At 40.5% G+C, this 22,321-nt stretch overlaps 1 protein-coding gene across 7 annotated transcripts in view; it reads right to left on the bottom strand.

Annotated features, from left to right (window-relative positions):
- LOC137186462 (spectrin beta chain, non-erythrocytic 4-like) overlaps nucleotides 1-22,321 on the bottom strand; it is an 82,873-nt gene that overhangs the window by 29,313 nt on the left and 31,239 nt on the right. For 6 of the 7 annotated variants that reach the window (XR_010929017.1, XM_067595415.1, XM_067595416.1 and 3 more), the window contains 7 exons: nucleotides 18,786-19,026; nucleotides 18,392-18,550; nucleotides 17,545-17,675; nucleotides 17,206-17,431; nucleotides 14,113-14,315; nucleotides 12,555-12,645; nucleotides 7,026-7,172 (listed from right to left, as the gene is read on the bottom strand). Coding sequence is in view for 6 of the 7 variants with exons in the window: in XM_067595415.1 (XP_067451516.1) it covers nucleotides 7,026-7,172; nucleotides 12,555-12,645; nucleotides 14,113-14,315; nucleotides 17,206-17,431; nucleotides 17,545-17,675; nucleotides 18,392-18,550; nucleotides 18,786-19,026 (1,198 nt within the window). In the remaining variant the exon portion in view is untranslated. Of the gene's footprint in view, nucleotides 1-7,025; nucleotides 7,173-7,940; nucleotides 8,551-12,554; nucleotides 12,646-14,112; nucleotides 14,316-17,205; nucleotides 17,432-17,544; nucleotides 17,676-18,391; nucleotides 18,551-18,785; nucleotides 19,027-22,321 lie in introns of those variants that run through there. The other variant, XM_067595421.1, reaches the window with a different exon arrangement.

Here is a 22,321-nt window from a genome sequence, read left to right as displayed (position 1 = left end):
CACAAACAAACACAATCTGCTGCAACTGAAGCGAATCACCCGTAAACAGCCAGCAGCTTCCACAGTATTTGGTCTAAATCACAGAGAGCAGAGTGACATTACAGTCATTTACAGAATGACTTTGTCTTTATAACGGAGACATCCTCTAACGGCGTGCAGTCTACTGTTACATTGATTTTTAGGTCGGTGAAAAGACAACAAAAAGTATTATTACACCCGGACTCCTCGTAAACGCTGCTGTAGGAACCTTTTGTTTTTTTGAGTGTCAGTACAAAAGTTTGTACTCAGATCATTCATTCGATCATAAACTTTGTCGTAGTTCCATATCTGAGATACGATCCACATTAATTGATTTCTACTTATTTACACTGATTTGTTTATTTGGCCCTGTTGAAGAAGCCCAGTCATCCTGCAGCGACACAGAACAGCGGAGTTATTGATTAAACAATGCATTACATATTCAGAACACTGCAAACCTCAGCTTATTAGACTTGGCCCCTTTACACTACACCACATTAAAACCTACAGTTGTGGGGCTGAGTCTCAATACTCCAAAGCAGCATTCTGTGCTCTTACATCACTTCCTGTTCTCTACCTACTTCCTGCCGTCCGACTGAAAGGGGACAGGATTGAGATTGTGAGAGTAAGAGAGAGAGAGAGAGGGAGAGAGAGAGAGTGAGGGAGGAATGACCTTCACACATGAGCTGTATGAAGAGAGGAGGGAAAACAGGGAGAGGGGGAGAGGAGGATGATTGGACAGCTGTTGCCTGGCAACCCCAGCAAGCACAGGAAAGAGGAGACACATTGCTCCGGATGCTGCCGGGCCGCTTGACGTCATCAAGGTAAATGACACAGTACACAAGTTACATTATAATCATCCAAAAAAGGCCTCATCTGCTGGGGTCTTCCCCCGTCACACACACACTCACCTGCACAGTTACATCATCTCAGACTCCAACAAGATGTCCAGTATGATCACATGACTCTACGGCCGAACACTGACAAACACAGATGCAGCCGATGGCGTCTTTCTTAAAGTTCACTGTCGGTAGCTGCTGAGGAAAGCCAGTAACCTTCAGACTATGACCTTGTGTTATTCATTGACATGACATATTTTAGACATTTAGCTGATGCACTTATCTAGAGTGACTTATACTAATTACTGTTAATATTATACTAATTTAACTGTATTTAAATGTGTATTTTTATAATGTGTTTCTTTTACATTTTGTCTTAATGCCTTTTATGTTTTATGTAAAGCACTTTGAATGACTTTGTTGTTGAAATGTGTTATAAGAATAAACTTTGGACAATGCATGAGTGTTAGGACAGGATGCCATGATTAATTGCAGATCTGCAATGATTAGTCAATTAATTGATTAGTCGATTGACAGAAAACGAATTGATTAAAAACTGTTTTGATAACTGATTAAGTGTTAATTAAGTGAATGATTTTTTAAGAAAAGAAGCTAAAATTCTGTGGTTTCAGCATATTAAATGTGATTTTTTTACCTGGTTTCTTTAGTCCTCTATGACAGCAAACTGTATATTTTTAGGTTGTGAATGTCAGTCGGGACATTTTAGGTTGCATCTTCAATTTTCACAAATTTCTGACATGAAAATAATCGTCTGATTAATAGAATATTAAAATATTTGTTAGTTGGAGCCCTCATTGTTTGGTTAAAGACCAAACAAGAATGAATAGTTTGCATTGAGTGCTAAGAATAAAGAGCAGAACAAAACCGCCCAAGTCAAATTTCTCCTCAAGGACGATAAAGTATATATTATCTTATCTTATCTTATCTTATAACCTACTGCAGTATTGCATCCTTCTTTACTAAAGTACTGGTAGGATTGGAGAGCAGTTTACAGAGCCGTGAATTCAGAGAGGCACTAAATTTAGTTCCATTCTTCTCTGCTGTCAAATCTTTTCCGTCATCGTTTCCATCTCCTGTCAGAGGCAGAATTTCATTCACTGCACGTTGCGGAGGTCAGACATTCAAGTGAGTTGATGGAAATGCAGAACTTGCACTTTTGGTGTGAAAGCCCTGTGAGGATGCAATCACACCTACGTTCTTTGTGTTAAGCTCCGGGGCACGATATAAAAATAGTTTGCTTCAGTTTTTGCTGTTAGTTTCTTGAAGAAAAGCATGATGGATTTGTCTACACTGTTTGTGGTAGCGTTCCTTCTCTTGTCTTTAAGATACATATTAATAAAAACACAAACGGCTGGATGTGAGCATCTTGCTATGTTTTGCTTTCTATGCATGAGAAACCATCTATCAGATGTAACAATCTCCTTAAACCAGTAAAACCTTGTGTGTCTGGCTGTTTCCTAAAGTTGGACTGGGTTATGTTAACAGCACTCCTGGAGGCTGACAGCAACATTTTCAGATGTCTTTCAGATGAGACCAACCAGAGTTTAGGTAAAAATGTGAAAGTTCCTTCTATGGACAAACTAACACATCATTAACGTCATAATTTTATACTTTTGACCCTGATGTTAGCCTTTGTTAGGCCAGTCTAGAGGCTCTGCAGAGCTGCCTTTAGGTTTAAGGAGGACGCTTTTAAGAGTAAAGAGTGCTTTTACTGAAGAGGAGGGGATGGAGAGCAGACAAACTAACTGGCGATCCATGTGGCTATGAGACAAATGTCATTTAAATCCTCTTTTAACCCATTTAAGTTGAGCAGAGCAGGTAAATTGTTTGGGCAGTTATTCATTTTCCTGCACACTCTATGCACACACTGTACACACTGCAATACAGATGCACTCACAGATGGCTGATGCTACCCTAAAAACCAGGCAATGTGCTTCAAAGAGTTCTTCACAGCAGAGAGAGGTTCTTACCCAATTACAGAAATAGACTCTCAGAGGGCACGAAACAGAGAGACACAATCAGGACATAAGAAGCAGAGTGTTTGCGACAATAAACAGGACCACAGTCAGCAACATCATACTCAAAACTTACTTGAAGATTTATGTAATATAATCAGTGTTCATATTCCCACCCTATGATGTTGTTTCCCTGTTTAACCTCATGTTAATCTGTTTACTTTGATTGTAACGCGCTTCGAAAACTAGAAAAACGCTGCACCGACATAATTCATATTTGGACCTCAGCTGCAGCACAGTTCAAAGGGACAGAACAATATTTCTAAATCCTCAGTATTGCCATGAAGAAGATGCCAAATACTATTAATGTTTTCTCGCAAAAAAAAAAAAAAAAAAAAATCCCTGGTTGCTAAGCAACGGCCACGGAGCAGGCATGTGGGGTGAACGTGGCTGCCACGTACGACTTCAGAAGCGAAACCCTGTCTATCTGCCAACAGCTAGACGACCTGGTGTGACTACAGTCTGCTGCTAAGGAGACCAGGGACTGGACTGTGAGCTGGGACCATTACAGCAGAACACACACACCATTACACACACACACATTTGCACTTCTGTACTTGTGTGGATCATGTTGGTGTAATATGTTCCCTAACTCCTAACCCTAATGTCTAACCCTAACCCTAATTTTCTTGCCATAAATGTTTTATTTTGGCCAATTCCTCCACTGATCCTCCTTGAAGTAAAAATAAACCAAAAATAAAAATGCTGTCTCAACTTTTGTCTCCTCAGTTTTCAGCAGCAGCTCTTCTAGACCACAAAGGATCTTTGTATATTTCTGTTAAAGTGGAAGAAACGCACAAAACAATCTGGTGTGGCTGTCTTCACAATGGATACACATGCATAGTTTTTACTAAATGAATGATTGCTGACTGTATAGATAGAAATGTGTGAATTTGGGTTATGTGAATAAAAAAAATTAAAAAGGATGGAAAGAGGACTGATCATGAAATGTGAACAGTAGCTGTACACGATGTGATTTTGCTGCACACAGTCTGGTTGGGCTCTTGCAGTGTAAACGAAACTTAATATTATTATTCAAAACAAACAAAGCAAATCAATCACTATTTATTTTGAATATCAAAGAATTAAATTCAGTCAAATTGAATCGAAAAAAACAATAAAAATCCACCAAAAAATAGGAATATTTTAGGTTTTGAATAGTGTTTGATTAGTGTAAGATTTGACAAGAGTTGAGTAGGTTGTTATTGTTTTTTACTGTCAGTCAAATTACACACTTTCATCTGAAGATGAAAAGAAAGAAATACACTTAGTAGTATTCAGATACTTCAGCTTGTGGGGAAAAAAACAACAGCGGACTCTTTTATACGTCTCAGCAACAGCAAAAGTTTTGAAAATTTGGAACTTTTCCTTTTTTTTGTTTACCATACAGTACATTTTAAACAACGTAGTAAAATTTGCAGAAAAACACTGAAAACACAAAAAACAAGAAACTGCAGCGTCTCTCCTCCTCGTCTCCTCTGTCACTGTCACTCTCTCTCTCTCTTTCCACTGTAAGCATTTTCCAGTAACCCAACTCTGCTTACAGATAAGCACATGCCCTATGAATCTATAATGAAACAGCTCAGTGCTTTCAGGCCTCGCTGTGCTGCTGTCTCTACATCATATTACTGCATATTATCATTACAGGGATATACCATCAGTCAACCAATTTCCCCACATTATAAACCCACGATATAGAAATGCACACACAGGCTATTATGTGTATACAAACACAAACTTCCCACTATAGAAGAAAAACAGCCTACCTGTATAGTCATCAATCACAATGTTACTTTTTCTGTTCTGATGGTATGAACAGAAACAGGAAAGTGACAGAAAAGGTTGTTTTATGAGTATTTAGTTGACTTCTAGCTCTATACCATTCATTTACTGGCTCTAGTTTCTGCCCAGTACAAGCTGAAATTACAAATATATTAGTTATTATTAGTTAGCCTCGCTTTCTAAGTACGTCATACCAGTAATCCTTGCCAGTGTCTGGACCGTGACTTGCTGTATGTGCACGGATTACACAGAATGCAGTGTGCTGTGTCTTGGCTCCGTTCGCTCTGCTCCCATCAGGGGAGTTCAGTTTCAAGCCCTGCCCAGTATTAGACTGCGGAGGATGAAGCCATTATGATGCCATAGTCAACTGTATGTGCTGTTATAGTAAAGTATGATGTTTCGTGACTGATGTGGTGTAAAGCTTTATGATAATAATGAGCTTCAGTGCAGTGTTTTTCCACCAGAGATAGTTCATTGGTCTTCCTTAGAACAGATGTACTGCCAAGATTTGTTCCTATTATACACTTTATACACATTGAACTGCAGCCGTTCACAGGTTGGATGTTCTACAGGGGTTCATTAGTGTCCATGTGTCCCATCAAAGCCACTCACTTCGAATACAAGGGTCATCTCATACAATATATAATTTTGTACTGATAACAGGCACAGAGAGACTGCTGAACGCTAGCCACCAACTGTCTATGTGACCTGGTCATGAAGCAAGTTTCTCAATAGTTTACTTTTGTTGTATTTCAACACAAAGTGGCACTTCAGGAGGTCATGTAGACCTTGTATTCTACAAATAAACCCTGCCAGGATGACATCATTTCATCTTTTAGAGTAATATCTCCTCTGTGCTTTTGATTAATTTTCTTGTGATGTACGTACGCAACCTTTGATAATTTATTTAGCAGAAAAAGTGTTCATGTTCTCGGGGGATCATAACATTTAGAGTGTAAAAGGCCTCTGGAAATTTCAACTGAAGTCAAACACAGAGGCACACGCTTCCTCACATCTCTACGTGTGACTTTGCCCCAAAATAGGGCCACAAATCAGTGACGAGCTGAAGACGGCCTGAGGAAATGTGACACTCAACAACAGCTCTACTGACTAGTAATGACTGTACACACCCAGATTCATGTCACAGCAGCGAGTCAGAGGTGTGAGCGCAACAGCCCAAAGTCAACCAATGGAAACTGGATGTGCAGCTGGGGGAAACACTGGCTAACCCAATTACGTCTGTGTCGAGTCGAGTCTTCAGACGACAGGCTGATGTGCTCTATAAATCTCCTTAATATTAAACAGATCCTATCAGGGACCAGAGCAGTGGTGAAGGTTACAGCGCTCCACTCTCTATTTAAAACCCTTCTGTAATACTTTCTGTCCTTGCCATTGGCTTTGTTACGCTTTTGATAATGAGTTTAGAGCTTTAGTGTTTGATACAAGTACCGATCATATAAAACAATTTAAAATAAAACTGGCAGGAGGTAATGAAAAGCTTTGTTTACATCAATGATGCTTGTCTGAAGAGAAACAGACACAAGAGGTCACTTTTCTCTTTAAAATTATATAAGTAAAAGCTAACCTTCAGTGACCAAACAGATATTTGACAGCTGCTATTAATCTTTCCAAACACACATTAATATAACAAGTGATTCACACTAAACCGGAAATCAACATTGTTTCCTCTTATTATCCATTAGCTCAGTAAGCTGGCTGGCATTTACTGTAAACATCAACATGATTTAAAATGATGATATACAACGAACTTATCCTTTTGTTCTAGACTCTGTGGAAAAATGGCTTAAAGTCTGGGTGTAGTTGATAACAACAAATCAAACTCTGCTATAAAAGCGTGTCTCACAACTTTGAAAGACGTCTAATATTTGATATGTGAGGTTTCAAATTAACTTATAACAACAAACTTGAAAGCTTGAAAGATGCCAAACAATCTGTGTCGCAACTGCAGAAGCATTAGTCAAAAAACTACAAAATAATTTATTATGCAAGTTTGGAACATCTACTAAAGACGAACAAAGAAAAACATCTAAAACAAACAGACATGTGATAGACACAGTGACAAATACTTCTGATTTACAGTCACTTGTTTGTTATGTTTACCTGTATTTGGCTCACTCTGAACTGTCTCAAGTGTCACGATTACACAAATCATGATATGTAAGGTTTCACTAGTAGTTCAGTGGGCCAAAGTCCATATAAATAACTTCCACAGACGTTTTTTATCCAGTTTCAAAGAGTCAAAGGTCATGAAACTCACATAACACCAGAATCACCTTGTAAACTTTCAGAGAAGGGAAACAAAAGCGCCAAAACATCTTTTTGGACTCACCTTCTCAATCTTATCCAGCCATTCCTTATTCTGAGCCAGTTCAGCCATGAAAGCCTGGTGCTTCAGCCATTTCTTATGAAGCTTCTGGGTCTCGTCTCGGCTGCTGTCCCTCGCCATCAGCATCTTCTCACACACCCAGTCCCCAAGCTGAGCGAGAGAGTCAAGGAGAGAGTGAAAGAGAGAGAGAGAGAGAGAGAGAGAGAGGTGTTAATACCAGAGACTGTACATGCTGTATATACATATTATAAATAACTGTTGGTGAGTAGAAACTTATTTGGATACACATTCACACACAAATTGGTGCATGTTGAAATTGTAAAGGAAATATATGCTCGATTGCATAAGAGAAACACACGTTTACATTATCATAATTCACACATATCTCTTCAGTAGCTTCTGTTATGTGAAGAAGCAAAATATAAACAGGATGGTGTTCTGTTGATAAATACACACACACACACATGCCAGCGACACATACGGCGAGAAACACAAGGTCAAACACACAGACATGAATATTTAATGTCGCGCAGCAGCCACATGTAGGCAGACACACGTGTACCAACAAGCATGGCGGCAGGAACTCACATGTACACACAACACAACAGATCTCAATACACACCCACACAGCAACCAACCCACACACACACACACACACACACACACACACCTCCACTCCCCCATCCAAGAGTAAAAACCTGCACATTTTTGCTTGAACAGATTGTGTCCGCACGAGGCGAACACACGGTGTAAAGATCTCACGCCTGCGCTGACAGCATCAACAACACATTCAAGTCAGCATCATCTCCGGTATTAACATCCTCACAACTGCATCCCACATCTCCACCTGTACTTTTATCCCCTCTCTCTCTCCCCACGAACCCAACTGTGCAACTGTACGGCGAATAACTCGTTTACCGACGGCGTTTAACAGGAACAGCCCACAGGGTTGTGGCAGCCGCAGGCAGCCGCTGGTATCCGCATCCTCGCTGGTCTGCCGTCACACTCATGCAAAGACGCTCTCCGCCGCAGAGCCAGATGGAGAGAGGACGAGGGGAAGAGGAAAGAGGAGAGCCCCAGACAGAAAGACAGACAGATGCCTTCCGGAGAGAGAGCCGAACACGAGGCAGCGGCACAAAAAAGGTGTGCGGAGATGAAAACACCGGAAGGTAAATATCAACAACAATATCGGAGGCTGAGGAGACAGACTGGAGACATCAAACTGAGGCTGCGCTCCCCTCTCTCTTTCTCTTCTCTCTCATTCTCCTTGCCTGGTTTGCTGAGAACTTGCTGTACGCTCAACCGGGAGAGAGAGAGGTAGGGGAGGGGCGGGGGCGGATCACTGACGAGCGAGAAGAGCGAGAATGAGGATGACTGACAGAAGACGAAGAAGAAGAAGAAGAAGAAAAAAAAAAAATCCTCCTCCCCAAAACAATAAAATGGCAGGCAGCCGAGCCGGTGCACAAGCGCCCCTCCCCTGCCTCACAGCTTCAGCGAGCGGGCGGGCGAGTGAGTGAGCAGGCAGGCTGGCGGGTTGGAAGAGAGAGAGAGAGAGAAAGAGAGAGAGTGGAGGAGAGTGGAGGAGAGGGAGGAGCAAAAGACCGGGATTGGGTTTTTGGGGGGCAGGGGATGCAGGCAGCGCCTCAAGGCTCACCAGTCACGGCTAATGATGCTGAGCTGGAGGAGGTGGAGTGGGGGGGGGGGGGGGAAGATGGAGGGGGGGGACGTAGGCTTTAAATGTGTCAAAGCAGAGGGATGTTTGAGTGCGAGGGGAACGGAAGACTGAAAAACAGAAGAACAGGTTTTTTTTTCTGCTCTTTTAAGGGATTGAAGCACGCCGGTCTCTGCTAAACAGCTGAGCTCACGACTCTTCTATAGCTGCTTTTGTTTTATCCTCCTGCACTTACACACACCGCCCCCCCCCCCACCATCCCTCTCTTCCTCTCTGCAGCAGTCCCAAGCAGCTGCACTCTCTGTCTCCAGCTTGCCTGACGCTGCTGCAGTGGTAAAGCACAGAGAGAGAGAGAGAAAAGAGAGAGAGAGAGAGAGAGAGAAGAAACAGTAAAGGTTTGGACACCAAAAGAAAAGGAGGAGGGGTGATATAGTGGGAGGAAAGAGAGCGGTAGCAGAGGATTGGACGGGGCAGCGATTTATCCTGAATGATGTATTTGTAGTTTTGATAGACTGACTGACTCTCGTTCCTTTAATGGACCGGAGCTGGATTCCTGTCCGACGCCCCCCCTCTTTGTTTTGTCACTTTGTCACCGCTCCCTGGAGTTGTCACACACAATATAGACACGTAAAGACATGCCGGCTAACACGAGTAAACACGCTTCACACATTCACACACACACACATACACGCAGAGGCAGACGAGAGTGTATGCACACACACACACACACTCTTAAGGAGTGCACATAAACACATACACTAACACGCAGGTGTCATGACCACAGAGGTCATGGAGGGTCACTGCCTGATGTCCCCCTTGAGACTGTAAATGAATTGAATGAAGGAGGAGGAGGAGGAGGAGAAGGAGAGGGAGTGTGTGTGCTGAGGGAAGAAGGGGGGGGACGTAGAGAATGAATGAGAATGAATGAGGGAGGAGGGGAAGGAGGAGGTAGAGGAGTATGTCTGACGTAAGAAAAGAAAAAAATGGGACAGAGAAGAGAGGGAAGAGGAGAAAGGAAGGACAATGAGAGAGGGACAGAGGAGGACGCAAAGCCTCCGAGTCATCGAGACTTCATCATCGGGTATTTTTAAGCTGCTGGTCTCACTTTTAGTCCATCAACAGACATCAAAGAGTCTCTGGGATACTGGATATATTTGGGCTGTCAAAGCTGTTGAACAAAACAATCAATTTGACTCTTCGCTCTTCACCTCGTCTCCTCCACTTTACCCACAGTACAACTCCATCCTCAGGACTAAAGGGGACTGAAGAGGTGAACTCAGTCATTATCAGAGACATTTCTTACACTGTATTGACTAAACTAACAGAAATAACTGATTAATTAATAATGAAAATAACCATTATTTACAGGACTACTAAAACCCCAAATAACAGATTATATTCCAATAAAGTAGAGAATATTTTGACCTCTCATCCACTGCAGAAACCCTATTAATCATTATAGATAAGACACAATGTTAAAATTATTCCTCAGTATATAATAACTCGTCCGAGGCATCAATCTATAATATCTGACTTGACAGAAGAAAAGCATAAACAGGCTGAAGACTGGAGGGAATGTGTGCAGAGCGAGTTTGCGCATCTTACATTTATTATATAGAGACACACTGCGTTCAGTAGTGCAGCCTTTGGGCATACACCTGCTCTTTTCTTCAAACAGAGCAGGAGGTGAATCCTAGTAAAAAGCTACAGTATTATTGAGTTCACCTCTTCAATCCACTTTAGTCCTGAAGATGGACTTTTAATCTTTAAGATGTAGATTATATAAGAGGCAAAGAAAGTAAATGCTGTTTATAAAGTTAAAAATTAAAGCTGGTAACAAATATTGTGTGTAGTCACAAAGCTACTTGAGAGCCATGTGACTGTTTATAAGTCTCTGTGTGTTTAATTAACAATAAAATGCACAATAAACAAAATACAAAAATAAAATGCAATCAAAATCTGTTTTATTTTGTATGTGGTAATAAATGCTGATGTAATTTGAGTCTCTACTCTAACAGTACTGGTGCTCAACACATAAAAGAGCAGCTCCATGTGCAGAATATGTTACAACTACTGGTATGCTTTTTATCTTTTAAACTGTTTGTATTAGAAAATTAGGTGAATCTTGTTAGTCCAGCATTAATGTTGATGACTTCCTGTAGCATCTCCTGCACTTATGGTCATCTTATCAACACTGGAACATCACTTGTGCAGCATTGTAAATTACTCTGAACAAAAGTGTGCTATACATGTGATCACTTTGTGATCACATGTATAGCAGCGGCTGAGAGGCAGGAAACACGAGGATGCAGCCTGGACCGAACAGCGGTACACACCCTGCCAGCTGAGATCTCAGGTTCATACAGACTGACGCAGTGTCACTGGCCCACTGTACCACTGTAAGCCACACACACACACACACACACACATACACACACATACACACACACAGTGAGATACACTCGTCCTCCTTTGAATTAGTGATGAGGAGCTGTGCTGATGAATTATTCAGCGGAGCCAAAGAGAGAAAGTTGCTGAAACTAAACAAGGTTTTGGCCCAGAAAGAAGCCGGTGACTCCGCAGGGTGAGAGAGCAAAAACTGCACGAGCCAGCGGAGGTGAGCTGTATGAGGTATGGACCGGGATCCAACAATTAAATTAGGATTAAAGTGGTGATCCTCAAAATCCACTTTTTGTTTGCAGAGCTCTTCTCAGAGATCACACAGTAATGCCAATCAACCAGTACAGTACGTACAGTGCTACTGTTGAAGTGTAGCTTTGATCATAGTCTCATATAGCCAGATGTGTCTCCACAGAGCTGTGCCAGCGCTGGAGAAAGGTCTGGCTGCATCCACTATCAATTCCACTATAAGGAGAAAAAAACGTCTGGCTCTGGCTGGTTTGTATTTCTTTAAACCAATCACAATCGTCTTGGGCTCTGAGCCCAGGATGCAGCCACAGTGCAATTGCTAAAATAGCGTCGGGGAGGGGGGGGGGGCTTTAAACGGCTAAATCCCTGCAAAGGAAAACGCCACATGAAACATTAAAAGACGAATGTCGACTATGTGATATGACTTCTACTGATTTAAAAAGACAGACATAACTTGCCACATCCAGCGTGTTGGTTGCTAGCTTGCAGGATGTTGTTGTTTCCCGTAGCAACGGGGATTTTGAAAATGGTAACACGCGGAAAGGGGAGGAGAATGCTGCCTGAAATAGCCGACCAATCGCAGGCTTATATCCACAGTGTACATCCGGTGAGTCAGACTAATTTAATCATGAAGGGCAAAGACTCAACTGATGTAAAAAAAAAAGAAGTATATACATTCTCATAATTGTTTACTTAATATTTCTGTAGACCATTCTCACCATCTTCTTCCCATCTTATTACAAACTGTTCTGATAATTTAAACAAGTGATTCCATTACAGACTGGATATAAGCCAGTTTTAACTGTTTCTAACATGTGAATATGATTCTGGTGATTAAAGACAAGATGATGAAATCTGACAGGGGAAAAAGTTTACATTTCCATTTTAATGTTAAGTTATCATGACTGGAGGCAACTAATTTAAACTCATATATTTGGCTCATTTGTATTGACATTTTTGAGATACAAACTTTTAAACAGCAGTTATAATTCTTTTAAGATCTAAGTGGAACATGGCTGAACATGCAATGAAAAGTTTTTTGTTTTGATTTTTTCCACAGAACCTCTCTCATCAAAAGAGTGTTCACTTCAATGATGCAACTTGAGATGATTCAGGTGATGTGTTTTGTTGCTCTTTGATTGACTTCCTCATCAGACCCTCTTAAGTTTCTAACAGGTCGACCAGTTAAGACCAGTTTGTTGACCTCTTACCTCATGACAGTCCTGGAGAAACCTCTGAAGTTCCCACTGGTCATTCAGTTTTTCCAACCACTGCTGGGCCAGCTCTCTGTTCTGGTTTCCCCTGAGAGAGTGAAAACAGGCGTTTTAGTTTCAAGTTACAATAAATACAATTTCAACACAATTATATATTACACATAATTTTGTGTGTACATGTACAGCAGCTCCAACAGTTTTTCTTTCTTCACTAAGTGCTGAGTTTTCTGAAAATCAACACTTTCTGACTGTTTTCTGTGTTGGAAATTCCCACTCTGTAAGAGTTTTAAAAGCTTAGTGATGGAGGATGAACGATTGAGCAGCCGTTTGTATAAAGCATTTTATTCTTGAGCCATGAAAGCAGAGGGCAAAAGCAACATTATTTGTACCATATTTTGACTTATCATGTTTTACCTCTCTATTAGATGTGACTGTCAGATTGTCTTTGTTGTGAAAATAGTTTGTCAATTGTCAGATAAAAATAAACCTTGTTGATTGACAGATTATAGTGAAGAAGAAGAAGAAGAAGAGACTTACAATACATGTAAGACATGATATCTGAGGAATCACATGATGCCCTCAAATGTACAGGTCTAATATTGATATTTGTAGACAGCAGCAAACAAGACCAGATATTATTTGTTTATTAAAGAGAACCTTTATTTATGCAATAACTGTGAGATGATTTATAACTAACATCTGTACATAACGCATTGAAATAATTATGTTGCACTATGCTAATTTATTTGTCCCCATGGGAGAAAAAAATAAATGTCCACAGAGTTAATTCATGTAAATTTAATCTAAAAACCATATGGCTCTTCACATTTCTATTGTTGGACACATTCACATACATACACCCCAACCCCCAACCAACACACACACACACACACACGACCCCCACCCCCAACCAATACACACACACACACACACACACTCACCACCACCTCAGCTATCACACAGATTTCATGGTCAGGTGTCATTTTCTATACAAAACAGTCCAGGCTCTGTTTTCTATGTTTTGTTTCATTTATAGTCGCTCTGCTTCGTCTTCTTTAGCTGCTATTATTCTTTTTTTCTTATTGTTGTATTGTGCCACTCAGATCTTTGTTCTTTATAATCAGCTCAGTGTACAAGCTAGGACAGTTGGTACTCAGTTTGAAAAAGGCCAAAACCAGCATGAACTCACGACTGCAAGAAACTTGAAGCCTTTGGAGAAGTTTCATCATACCCGACTTTTTAATAAAGGAAAATAAAACAACAGAGGGTGTTTATAAGCTAGCAACTACTTCAAGAGTCTGTACAAATTCACAGTTTGACTTATTAATCCTTGAGAAAAAACATTCCTACTGCTTATAAGCATGAAAACAAATCCCAGAGCTAAAAGACGATACGATGATAAGATCAGAGAACAGGAAAGGCTTTTCTTTGTGTGATTTTGCGAATGTATCATCATTTATATTACAAAAGCTGTCAAACATTGACAGGTGTCGCCTTCAGCTTAAGAGCATCAGCACGTGTCATTTCCTGTCTTACTTTTATTTCTTACTCGTACCTGCTGGCGAGGGTGTCGATGCGTTCCTTGATGCGTTCGGAGTAGATGTTGCTCTGGCTGATCAGACTCTCTCCGGCCTCGATCACAGCTTTGATCCTGTGCAGGTTCAGCTCCATGGTGGTGGTGAAGTCCTTGTGCTTCTTTATGGCGGCTTCGACCGTCTCCACCGTGGTGGGCAGCTCCACGTGAGCGAGGGCCGACTCCTGGAAGACGAAGACGGGGGAGAGGAGAGGTGATTTCGTCATTCGTGATCTGATTAAGTATTAAGATAAATGAGAAGGTTAACAAAATAAAATGTTAAGAGCTTACAGCAGGACATCAAGATATCAGAGTGATTCTTCAAAATTAGAGTTAATATTGAATATATCAACTCAATAATGTTGCTCATATGACAAACTAGAGATGATTTCACCATTTTATTGTCAGTTTTCCTGGCCTGCAGTGAAACCTGCCACACACTGTTAGTGAATCATCTAACTATCCTGCTAGCAGGGAATTCAACAGAAAGTTTTAGTCACCAAAGATGACCAGCTTTTTCCACCATGAAAATATTAACTGTGGGTGTATTATATAAAACGAAATAGCACAGACGACTGATACAAAAAAATTAAACCACTTCAGTGCCGTGAGGGTTGTTAAGGATGACATCCTTTAAAAGTTTACATTCAAATCCAGTAAATTTGCTTTGCTTTCTTATTGTTTTGCTTTTTTATGAGAAAATAAAAAACTGAATCAATAATTTAAGACCAGAGAAATTCTCATTTAAACCATATAGATGTATATGGTATCTGGATGTAGAGAAAATAAGTTAAACGGAGGCAGGAATAACGGATAGAAGCAGATACAGATCTATGGCCGAGAACGTCTTTGATTCTTATTGAAGAAGAAATGCTCTTCTCTCTAAATCAGCCCCCCCGGGCTAATAAGGAGAGCTGGTTCCTGGTAAAGATCTGTTAGCAAACCAAAAGAGACACTCGTGCTGGCCAACACACAGGCCTACACACACACACACGCACACACACACACACACACACACACACATACACACACACACACAGAGTCAGGGGCAGCTTGTGACATTTCAGATTAGAAAAACAACCCTCTCATATGTAATACTGAGATTGAAGACGGAGATGTAGACTGTTAGAGACGAGTCTGACTGTTGCTCTGCACTTAATGACACAGGCTGCTCTGTAGAGCTTGAAATGTACTGAGATCATAATTACATGGCAACATGAAAGACTGTGATCATTTAATTCCAAAGATTTGCTTTAAGGGAATTTAAAAATACCGCTGCTGCTGCTGCCTTCTGTAATTTCTGCTTGTGCCAGTTGCTGTTAAAACTGCTACTACGGTCCATATTCATTAGATGAAAATGAGATGGGATTAAAAACATTAAAAACTGCACTTAAATTATATGCACATCATTCGCACCATTTAATATATTTGCAAAATTAATTACATCATCATATTTTTGTTAAAGGACCAGTGTGTAGGATTAGTGATATCTAGCGGTGAGGTTGCAGATTGCAACCAACTGAAGACCTCTCCCATCCCCCCTCCCCTTTCCATGCATGTAGAAACTCTCTCTAGAGCCGGTGTTTGGTTTGTCCGCTCTGGGCTACTGTAGAAACATGGCAGTACAGCAAGACAGTCTCCATGGAAGAGGACCTCCTCCTTATGTAGATATAAAGGGCTCATTCTAAGGTAACGAAAACACAACAGTTCTTATTTTCAGGTGATTATAAACTAATTAAAATAAAGAGTTTGCTCCACTAGATGCCACTAAATTCTACACACTGCACCTTTAAAGTAACACAATCACACAAGATCCTAGAGAGGATGTTTGCAAAACAAATATTTGGGTAATTTACAGATCATGAACAGATTTTAGCCAATGACAGGAAGCCTATAAATACCAACACATATTGTTAACACAATAGAAACACACGTACACACTCTTCAGCATCAGGAGGCTGCCAACAGTTCCTCCTCCTACACTTTATCATGAAGCCATAATATAGATCTAGAGTTACTAGAAGCTGCTGCATCGACATCTCCTGCTCTAATATCACATAACGCAGGGACACTCTGCAGAAAGACACCTGCTGACACACACACACACACACACACACATCCTCTCCCTCTCTCTCTCTTCTTTTCTCTTTCTCTCAGAACGGACTCCGGTAGCTTTAAAATGACCACACCCAGTCTAGTTGACGCTCTGTGCATCTCTGCTGCAGCCAGAAGGGAACACTGTTGTTCATGCAGACACCAGGATGTTTAGTTGATGTGATAGAAAAACCAAACAAACTCCTGCACATTAAGAGAGGAGAACATCAAAAGATTAAGAAATGATTATCGTAGAGTTTTTAGAGTTTTATACACATCAAAGTTTGCTCACTCACTAGGTGCTAAAGGGTTTTGAGGAAGGCTGATACATACAGTATGTCTGTTCATGTTATGAGAAGATATGTCTACTTTTTCAGTTTTTTTCCTGCCTCTCAGGTTGCCTCACTATTACATTTCTATGTTTATTTCTATTTCTAGCCCACAAATATTTAAAAAAAAAAACCTGACAATCTAAATGGCGACGCTGTTTGAGAAGCATACTCTTTTTTCTCTGTGGTGCATGTTGCTCCTTTCTGGTCTGCCACCATCAGAAGAAAAAAAAAAAAGATGAAAAGGGTAAGCGCACCGAGGGAGATTCGTATCTGCATCCACGGGAGCCAGACGAGCTCATAAAAAAAAAACAGCCACATGAGATAAAAACACATCATACATGTTGCACGCAGCTGCTGTTTTCATCTCGCTGCCAAGCATAATTTAACTGAACATTTCTAATGTTGAGAATAACTCTGTAGTTATTTGAGTTAAGCTGGAGATAATAGAAGAGGCTTTGCTAGATGTAAAGTACATCAGATAGATGGAGGGATAAGGAGTTAAATTATACATACAGTCTACTGAAAACAGACTCTGTCATAGATCTCCATCCATTGACATGTTGGTGTTACCCAATGATCACCACTAATTTAGCTAAAATATCCATCTTTTTTCACTCTGACCGCTTGTTAAGTCTTTTGTTTTACTCACCTGGTTGTTGAGGAAGGATTCGGCCTGTTTGACGTCTCGTAGGAACAGATGGAAGATGTGAGCCTGGACCAGAACTTCTCTCCTGCTCTCCCACATCTCCAGCAGTTTGTTCCAGCCGACGTCGAGCTTCTGGAGCCACTGTTGCAGGGCGGCCTGAGGGAGAGGAGCCTCCTCAGACTCCAGCAGCTCGTTCATGGCCTGCAGGCGCTCGTAGTCCTCTTCGTACCTGTAAGGACAATGACAAGAGACGTGTTCAATTACTCTCTGATCATTTTTAAGATGTTAAAGACGATGATGTTAAAACAAGAGGAAGTCTTTTGTTGTCCTGAAGTAACCAACCGTCCGATCTCCTCCTTGAGGGCAGCGTGTTTGTTGATGAGTTTCTCGGCCTCCTCCAGGTCGTTGGGCAACTGGTCTGAGGCAGCAGACGTCTGCGTCTGGACCAACCAGGTGAGGAACGAGTCCAGGTCCTGGAGGACGGCGAGAGGAATATGATCTACATTTAATCTGTTCTATTGTCCCCCAATCTACCTTATAGAAGTTAATGCAGACTGACAAACGTGTTGATAAAAAATACTTCCAAGTGATTGCGCCTCCTTAACACATCATAAACAGACATTTGGCCTGAAGATCATGCAGTTTGTTTCCAGACTATCGCTTACTTTTTAGTGTCAGATACCACTGCTGCTAATTGTTGGCTGATAAATTTTGATTGAGTACAAGAAAAACATCCAACCCTTCCTTAAACTACAAATATTACACCTGAAGTTTACAGTTATCATGAATCTATGTGAGAATGAGCAACTATAATTTAAGAACTTTGTTTCTAAATTAAAACATTAAGCAAGTGTTTCCTTAAAGGGGCCAATCAGTAAGGTTTCTATTAGCCTGTAGCACAAAACTAGCAGAGTAGTAGTAGTAGTCTGCACAGAATTGAAAGGGTTGCTGATCAATACCAGTGATCAATTATTACTGAAACAGGTTCTGAGATTACTTGTGTCTCAAAGCAGTATTGTATATTTACACTTTATCCCAGTAGTTTTAAAATTATGACTTTATTATTAGTCAGGTACAGGACAGTATGACAGCAGAGCCAGAAACATACTGTTGCAGTTCCTATTGATTATCAGTAAAAGTCAATCTGAGTCATAGATTTCTTACTGATGTATGAACTACCTCTGCGTACCTGTATGAAGCTCTGCAGCCTGCTAGCCACCATCAGCGAGTCCTCACAGCCCTGCAGGGTCCGTTTCAGCTCCTCCCACTCCACGCTGATGCCATCAAACGGCACCAGAACCTCCATGGCTCGAGCCGGATGGGCGGTGGCCAGGTGCTCCGCCTCCTCCTACATCACCCGACAGAAAGAGGCATTTGGGTGATTCAAGGCTTTTAAGCTGCATAATGAAATCACCTCCACATTTTTGTACCTTTCGTACATTTGTTCATTTTTTAAAAATAACGTGTTACTCGAGGAATAAATCAATAACCATCAAAAGCTGAAACGCTGTCCTTTTCACAGTTGAATCACGTCTTCCTTTAACATTTTTGTACAGTCACTGTATTTTTCCACCGTGCCCTACCTGCAGATGCAGCAGTTTAGGCTCAAGGACAGACAGCGCTCCCTCCATGGTGGAGAGACGTCTCTGCAGAGCCAGGACTCCTCCCAGGTCACTGCCCACGTACTGAGTGGCGTCGATGGCTTTTCTCTTGTCCTGGATCTGGGACTTGATCTCGGCACATTCCAGCAGGTAGTTCTGCAGACGCAACATCGAGTCCAGCTGGTCCTTCTTCTGCTCAACCAGCTCCACGATGCTGTTCCACCTGGTGTGATGGTGGAAACAGACAGGATAGGTTAATAATCTACATGCAGTTAGACAGTGAAACAGAAAGGGAGGGAAGAGATTTACTTGCAATATTCAATAACAAAGTTTTTAAGAGTCAATTTCTTTGGGTTTTTGAGGCAGAACTTATTTTTGTTCCTACTTAATGTAGATAAGATCTGAAAAAACGTAAACTGTAGGACTTCTACCAGCCTGTCAATGTCGTTGTAAAAGAAAACTGAATAACAGGTTATCATTTGATGTATTTCTTCAATATATCATACATGTTTCAGACAGTGTTTAAGTTCAGTTTAGTGTTAGTTTATGTTTCACACATGTTCTAAATTCTTCTGTGCTGTGTCTATTCTAAACTTAGTTCTTTGCTGTGTAAGATGAGGCAGTTGTGTGTCTAACAGTTTATTCTGTTATACCTTTACCTGAGTCAGTGATAAGATAAACTGTAGTTATGTAGATGTTTATGTGTAAAACTGATAAGCTTTAGAGGATAGTGTGGTTTGTCCTTAATTTAATATAGTAGTAATGTTATTTTGTGATGCTACTTGGTGCATACTTATGTACTGTCATATATGGTCGTGAAGAAAGTTTGTTCCTAGGTTAGCTGAACTTTTGACTTATGTTTCTATCTGAGGGTTGGTTGCTGACCTGTAAGGTTAGTAAACAGATGTCTTAAATTCTGTACGAGCAGTATTTAAGGAATTGGTTAAGTGCCAACCTTTCAGACAAAGAAAAGATAGCTAGGTGGTATCTTTGTCTCCAGAACTATGATGCGTTATACTTCTGATTGTATTATTTGATTACACTATTTCATAACCTGACAATGCTCTCTTTGTGTGTTTATTGAGTGATCAGCAATTTCCCATTACAGCGTCAAGCAGCAGATCTGATTGAAAACATGTGATTTAACACCTGAAAAATATAACATCTGATGGGATTAAAACCCTCAGTCATCTCTCTTTTAATGCTGATTATGAAAGCTGTTGGTAGAGAAATGTTTTTGTTTCTGTCTGCTCAGTCAGCTGGGATGTAAAAGCTAAATGCCACATAGATGAAAAATAGTAAAAATGTAAAATTAACCCTCTGGAGTGATGCTGTACTCTATGTATTTGGGTATTTTATGTTTTGTTTGTTTTAGTTGCTCTCAATGTTAAAAATAGTTTAGCATTTCACTCCTGTAACATTGTTGGATATAAATCTGTAAAGGCTACAATATTAATAAAATAGATTTAACATGTATTTTCAGAATATTGAAGCTTGTCTCTCATTGTTATGATGACCTCTTATGACCTCAAATGAACTGTTACTGCGAGACAGCTGATTCTGTTTCCTCTCTGTTCTGCTGTGGTTTCAGCCCAGGCCTCGTCTGCTTACCATATCGACACACAATATGTTCTCCTGATTCTGCTCCAGACCAGCAGGTCTCAATACACACCCATTAAGCCAAGAAACACACACACACACACACACACACACACATATACACATGTAGCGATGCCCGTGCACACAGATCCTTGTGACTGTAATGAGGTAATGGCAGAGTCGCTGAGAGGCAGACAGAGCGCTCAGCGTGCAGGCAGGAAAACAGCTCGGTGACACTGACCTCAGAGCTGCTAACGTCGTCTTACACATACAACAGCGGAGGCGGTTGTGGGGTTTAGGTGTATGTGGGGGGGGGTAACTGTTTCACTAATATGAAATATATGGAAAGATGTGTGTACAAGGATGCAATAAACTTGAATAATAATTAGTTTGAATAATTTGTTTTATGCATTAATCTATGAAATAAAGCATAGTCACATATTTAAGCTAATAAAAATCTTGATTTTAAATCTAAATACAAATTATAAAAAGAAAGTAATATTGGTACTAATACGTTTCATCTAAAAATTATATTTATGGCTCAAAACCGGATGGTTCCATAATTTCCATCATCTAAAATGTTGTAAACTATGGTTTTAAATGTTGATGTTGGTAGACTTTTAACTTTTATTTGAATGTTAATTAATAGATACTCTATCAGAAATCTGTTTTAAAGGTAGAAAATGTAAAGATGGACAATAAAGTTGACTGAGCTGTAAATGTAGTGACTCTAAACTTTAAGTTATATATCAATTTTTTTTGCAAATACAGTTTTTGACTGAGCAGCAAAGCTCAGATTACATAACTATCTGCTTTACAGAGTTAAAACATTTTTTACTAATGAGAAATTTGGTTTGAATTTTCCATTAATGCACCTACTCAGTTTTATTGATGTTTATTGTATCTAATAAATCAAGTCAAAGGGAATTTACACACAATAACCCTAATACACAATAACCATATCTACTGTCAGTAAAGATAATCTGCAGTTAAGGTCATAAAACTGAAAGAGCATTTTAATAAGCAGTACTGGAGAAGGAGATGAGTAAAGTTTATTTGTATGTTTGTTTTATTTTGGTACAAGTGCTCTCGGCTGTCCCTGTTTTGACTGAGGCGGCCAGCACAGATGGTCGCCCTGAGACCGACACTTCATGCCAAGGTCACAAGACACCCAGCCGCCATGGACCCTGCTGCCAGACGTAGTAGTGGTCAGTGAATATGACAGACATGAAAAAAAAAAAAAGACCAATCCCATCACAGAGTCGACCTAGCTGGATGTTAGAAGTAAATAAACATGTCGGCCAAAGAAGGAGAGACTGTTTCAGACACTTAGAAGAAATACATGCTGTTATTTTACATCTACATCTCAGGCACTGAGCTCATACTGTAAAAGACGAGGAAGCAGGTAGGAGTTTAGCATCTTACTAAGACAGTGACTGACAGGACACAAAAAGCAGTTTGTCAGATGACAATTTAAAAAATGTTCTACATCCTCAGACAAACCCACTATTTTCTGGAATAAGAATTCCCCCATATAATTACACAACCCCACAAATGTTCTCTCTCCCTCCGTCATCGCTCTTCTCTCACTGCTTGTCAGTCGACTCCCCTCCGCCTCTCTCTCCTCCCACCCACTCCTCCCAACATCCAGGAGTAAGTGGGACAAAGATTCGGTGAATCAATGCACTTTTCAACAGGAGAGCATCTGTCAGTTCGCAGGCTGCTCTCCACGTACAGTATGTTCTGGAAATTTGTTTAAAAAGCACACTACTCTTTAGGGTTTTCAGTTCCTTGCTTATCAGCACAGTGGCAGCAACGATCACTGGCTCATGACTGAAATACTTCTGTTTGTGCTGCACTTGATGGAAAACCTTCTGCAGTTGTATATAGTTCCCTCTGTATTTTAAAGGTACAGGTTG

Source organism: Thunnus thynnus, chromosome 7 (genome assembly GCF_963924715.1).
Source record: "Thunnus thynnus chromosome 7, fThuThy2.1, whole genome shotgun sequence".
Taxonomy (NCBI): Eukaryota; Metazoa; Chordata; class Actinopteri; order Scombriformes; family Scombridae; genus Thunnus; species Thunnus thynnus.
The sequence above is the reverse complement of the archived record's forward strand: the minus strand, read 5'-3'. Positions and strand labels throughout refer to the sequence as shown.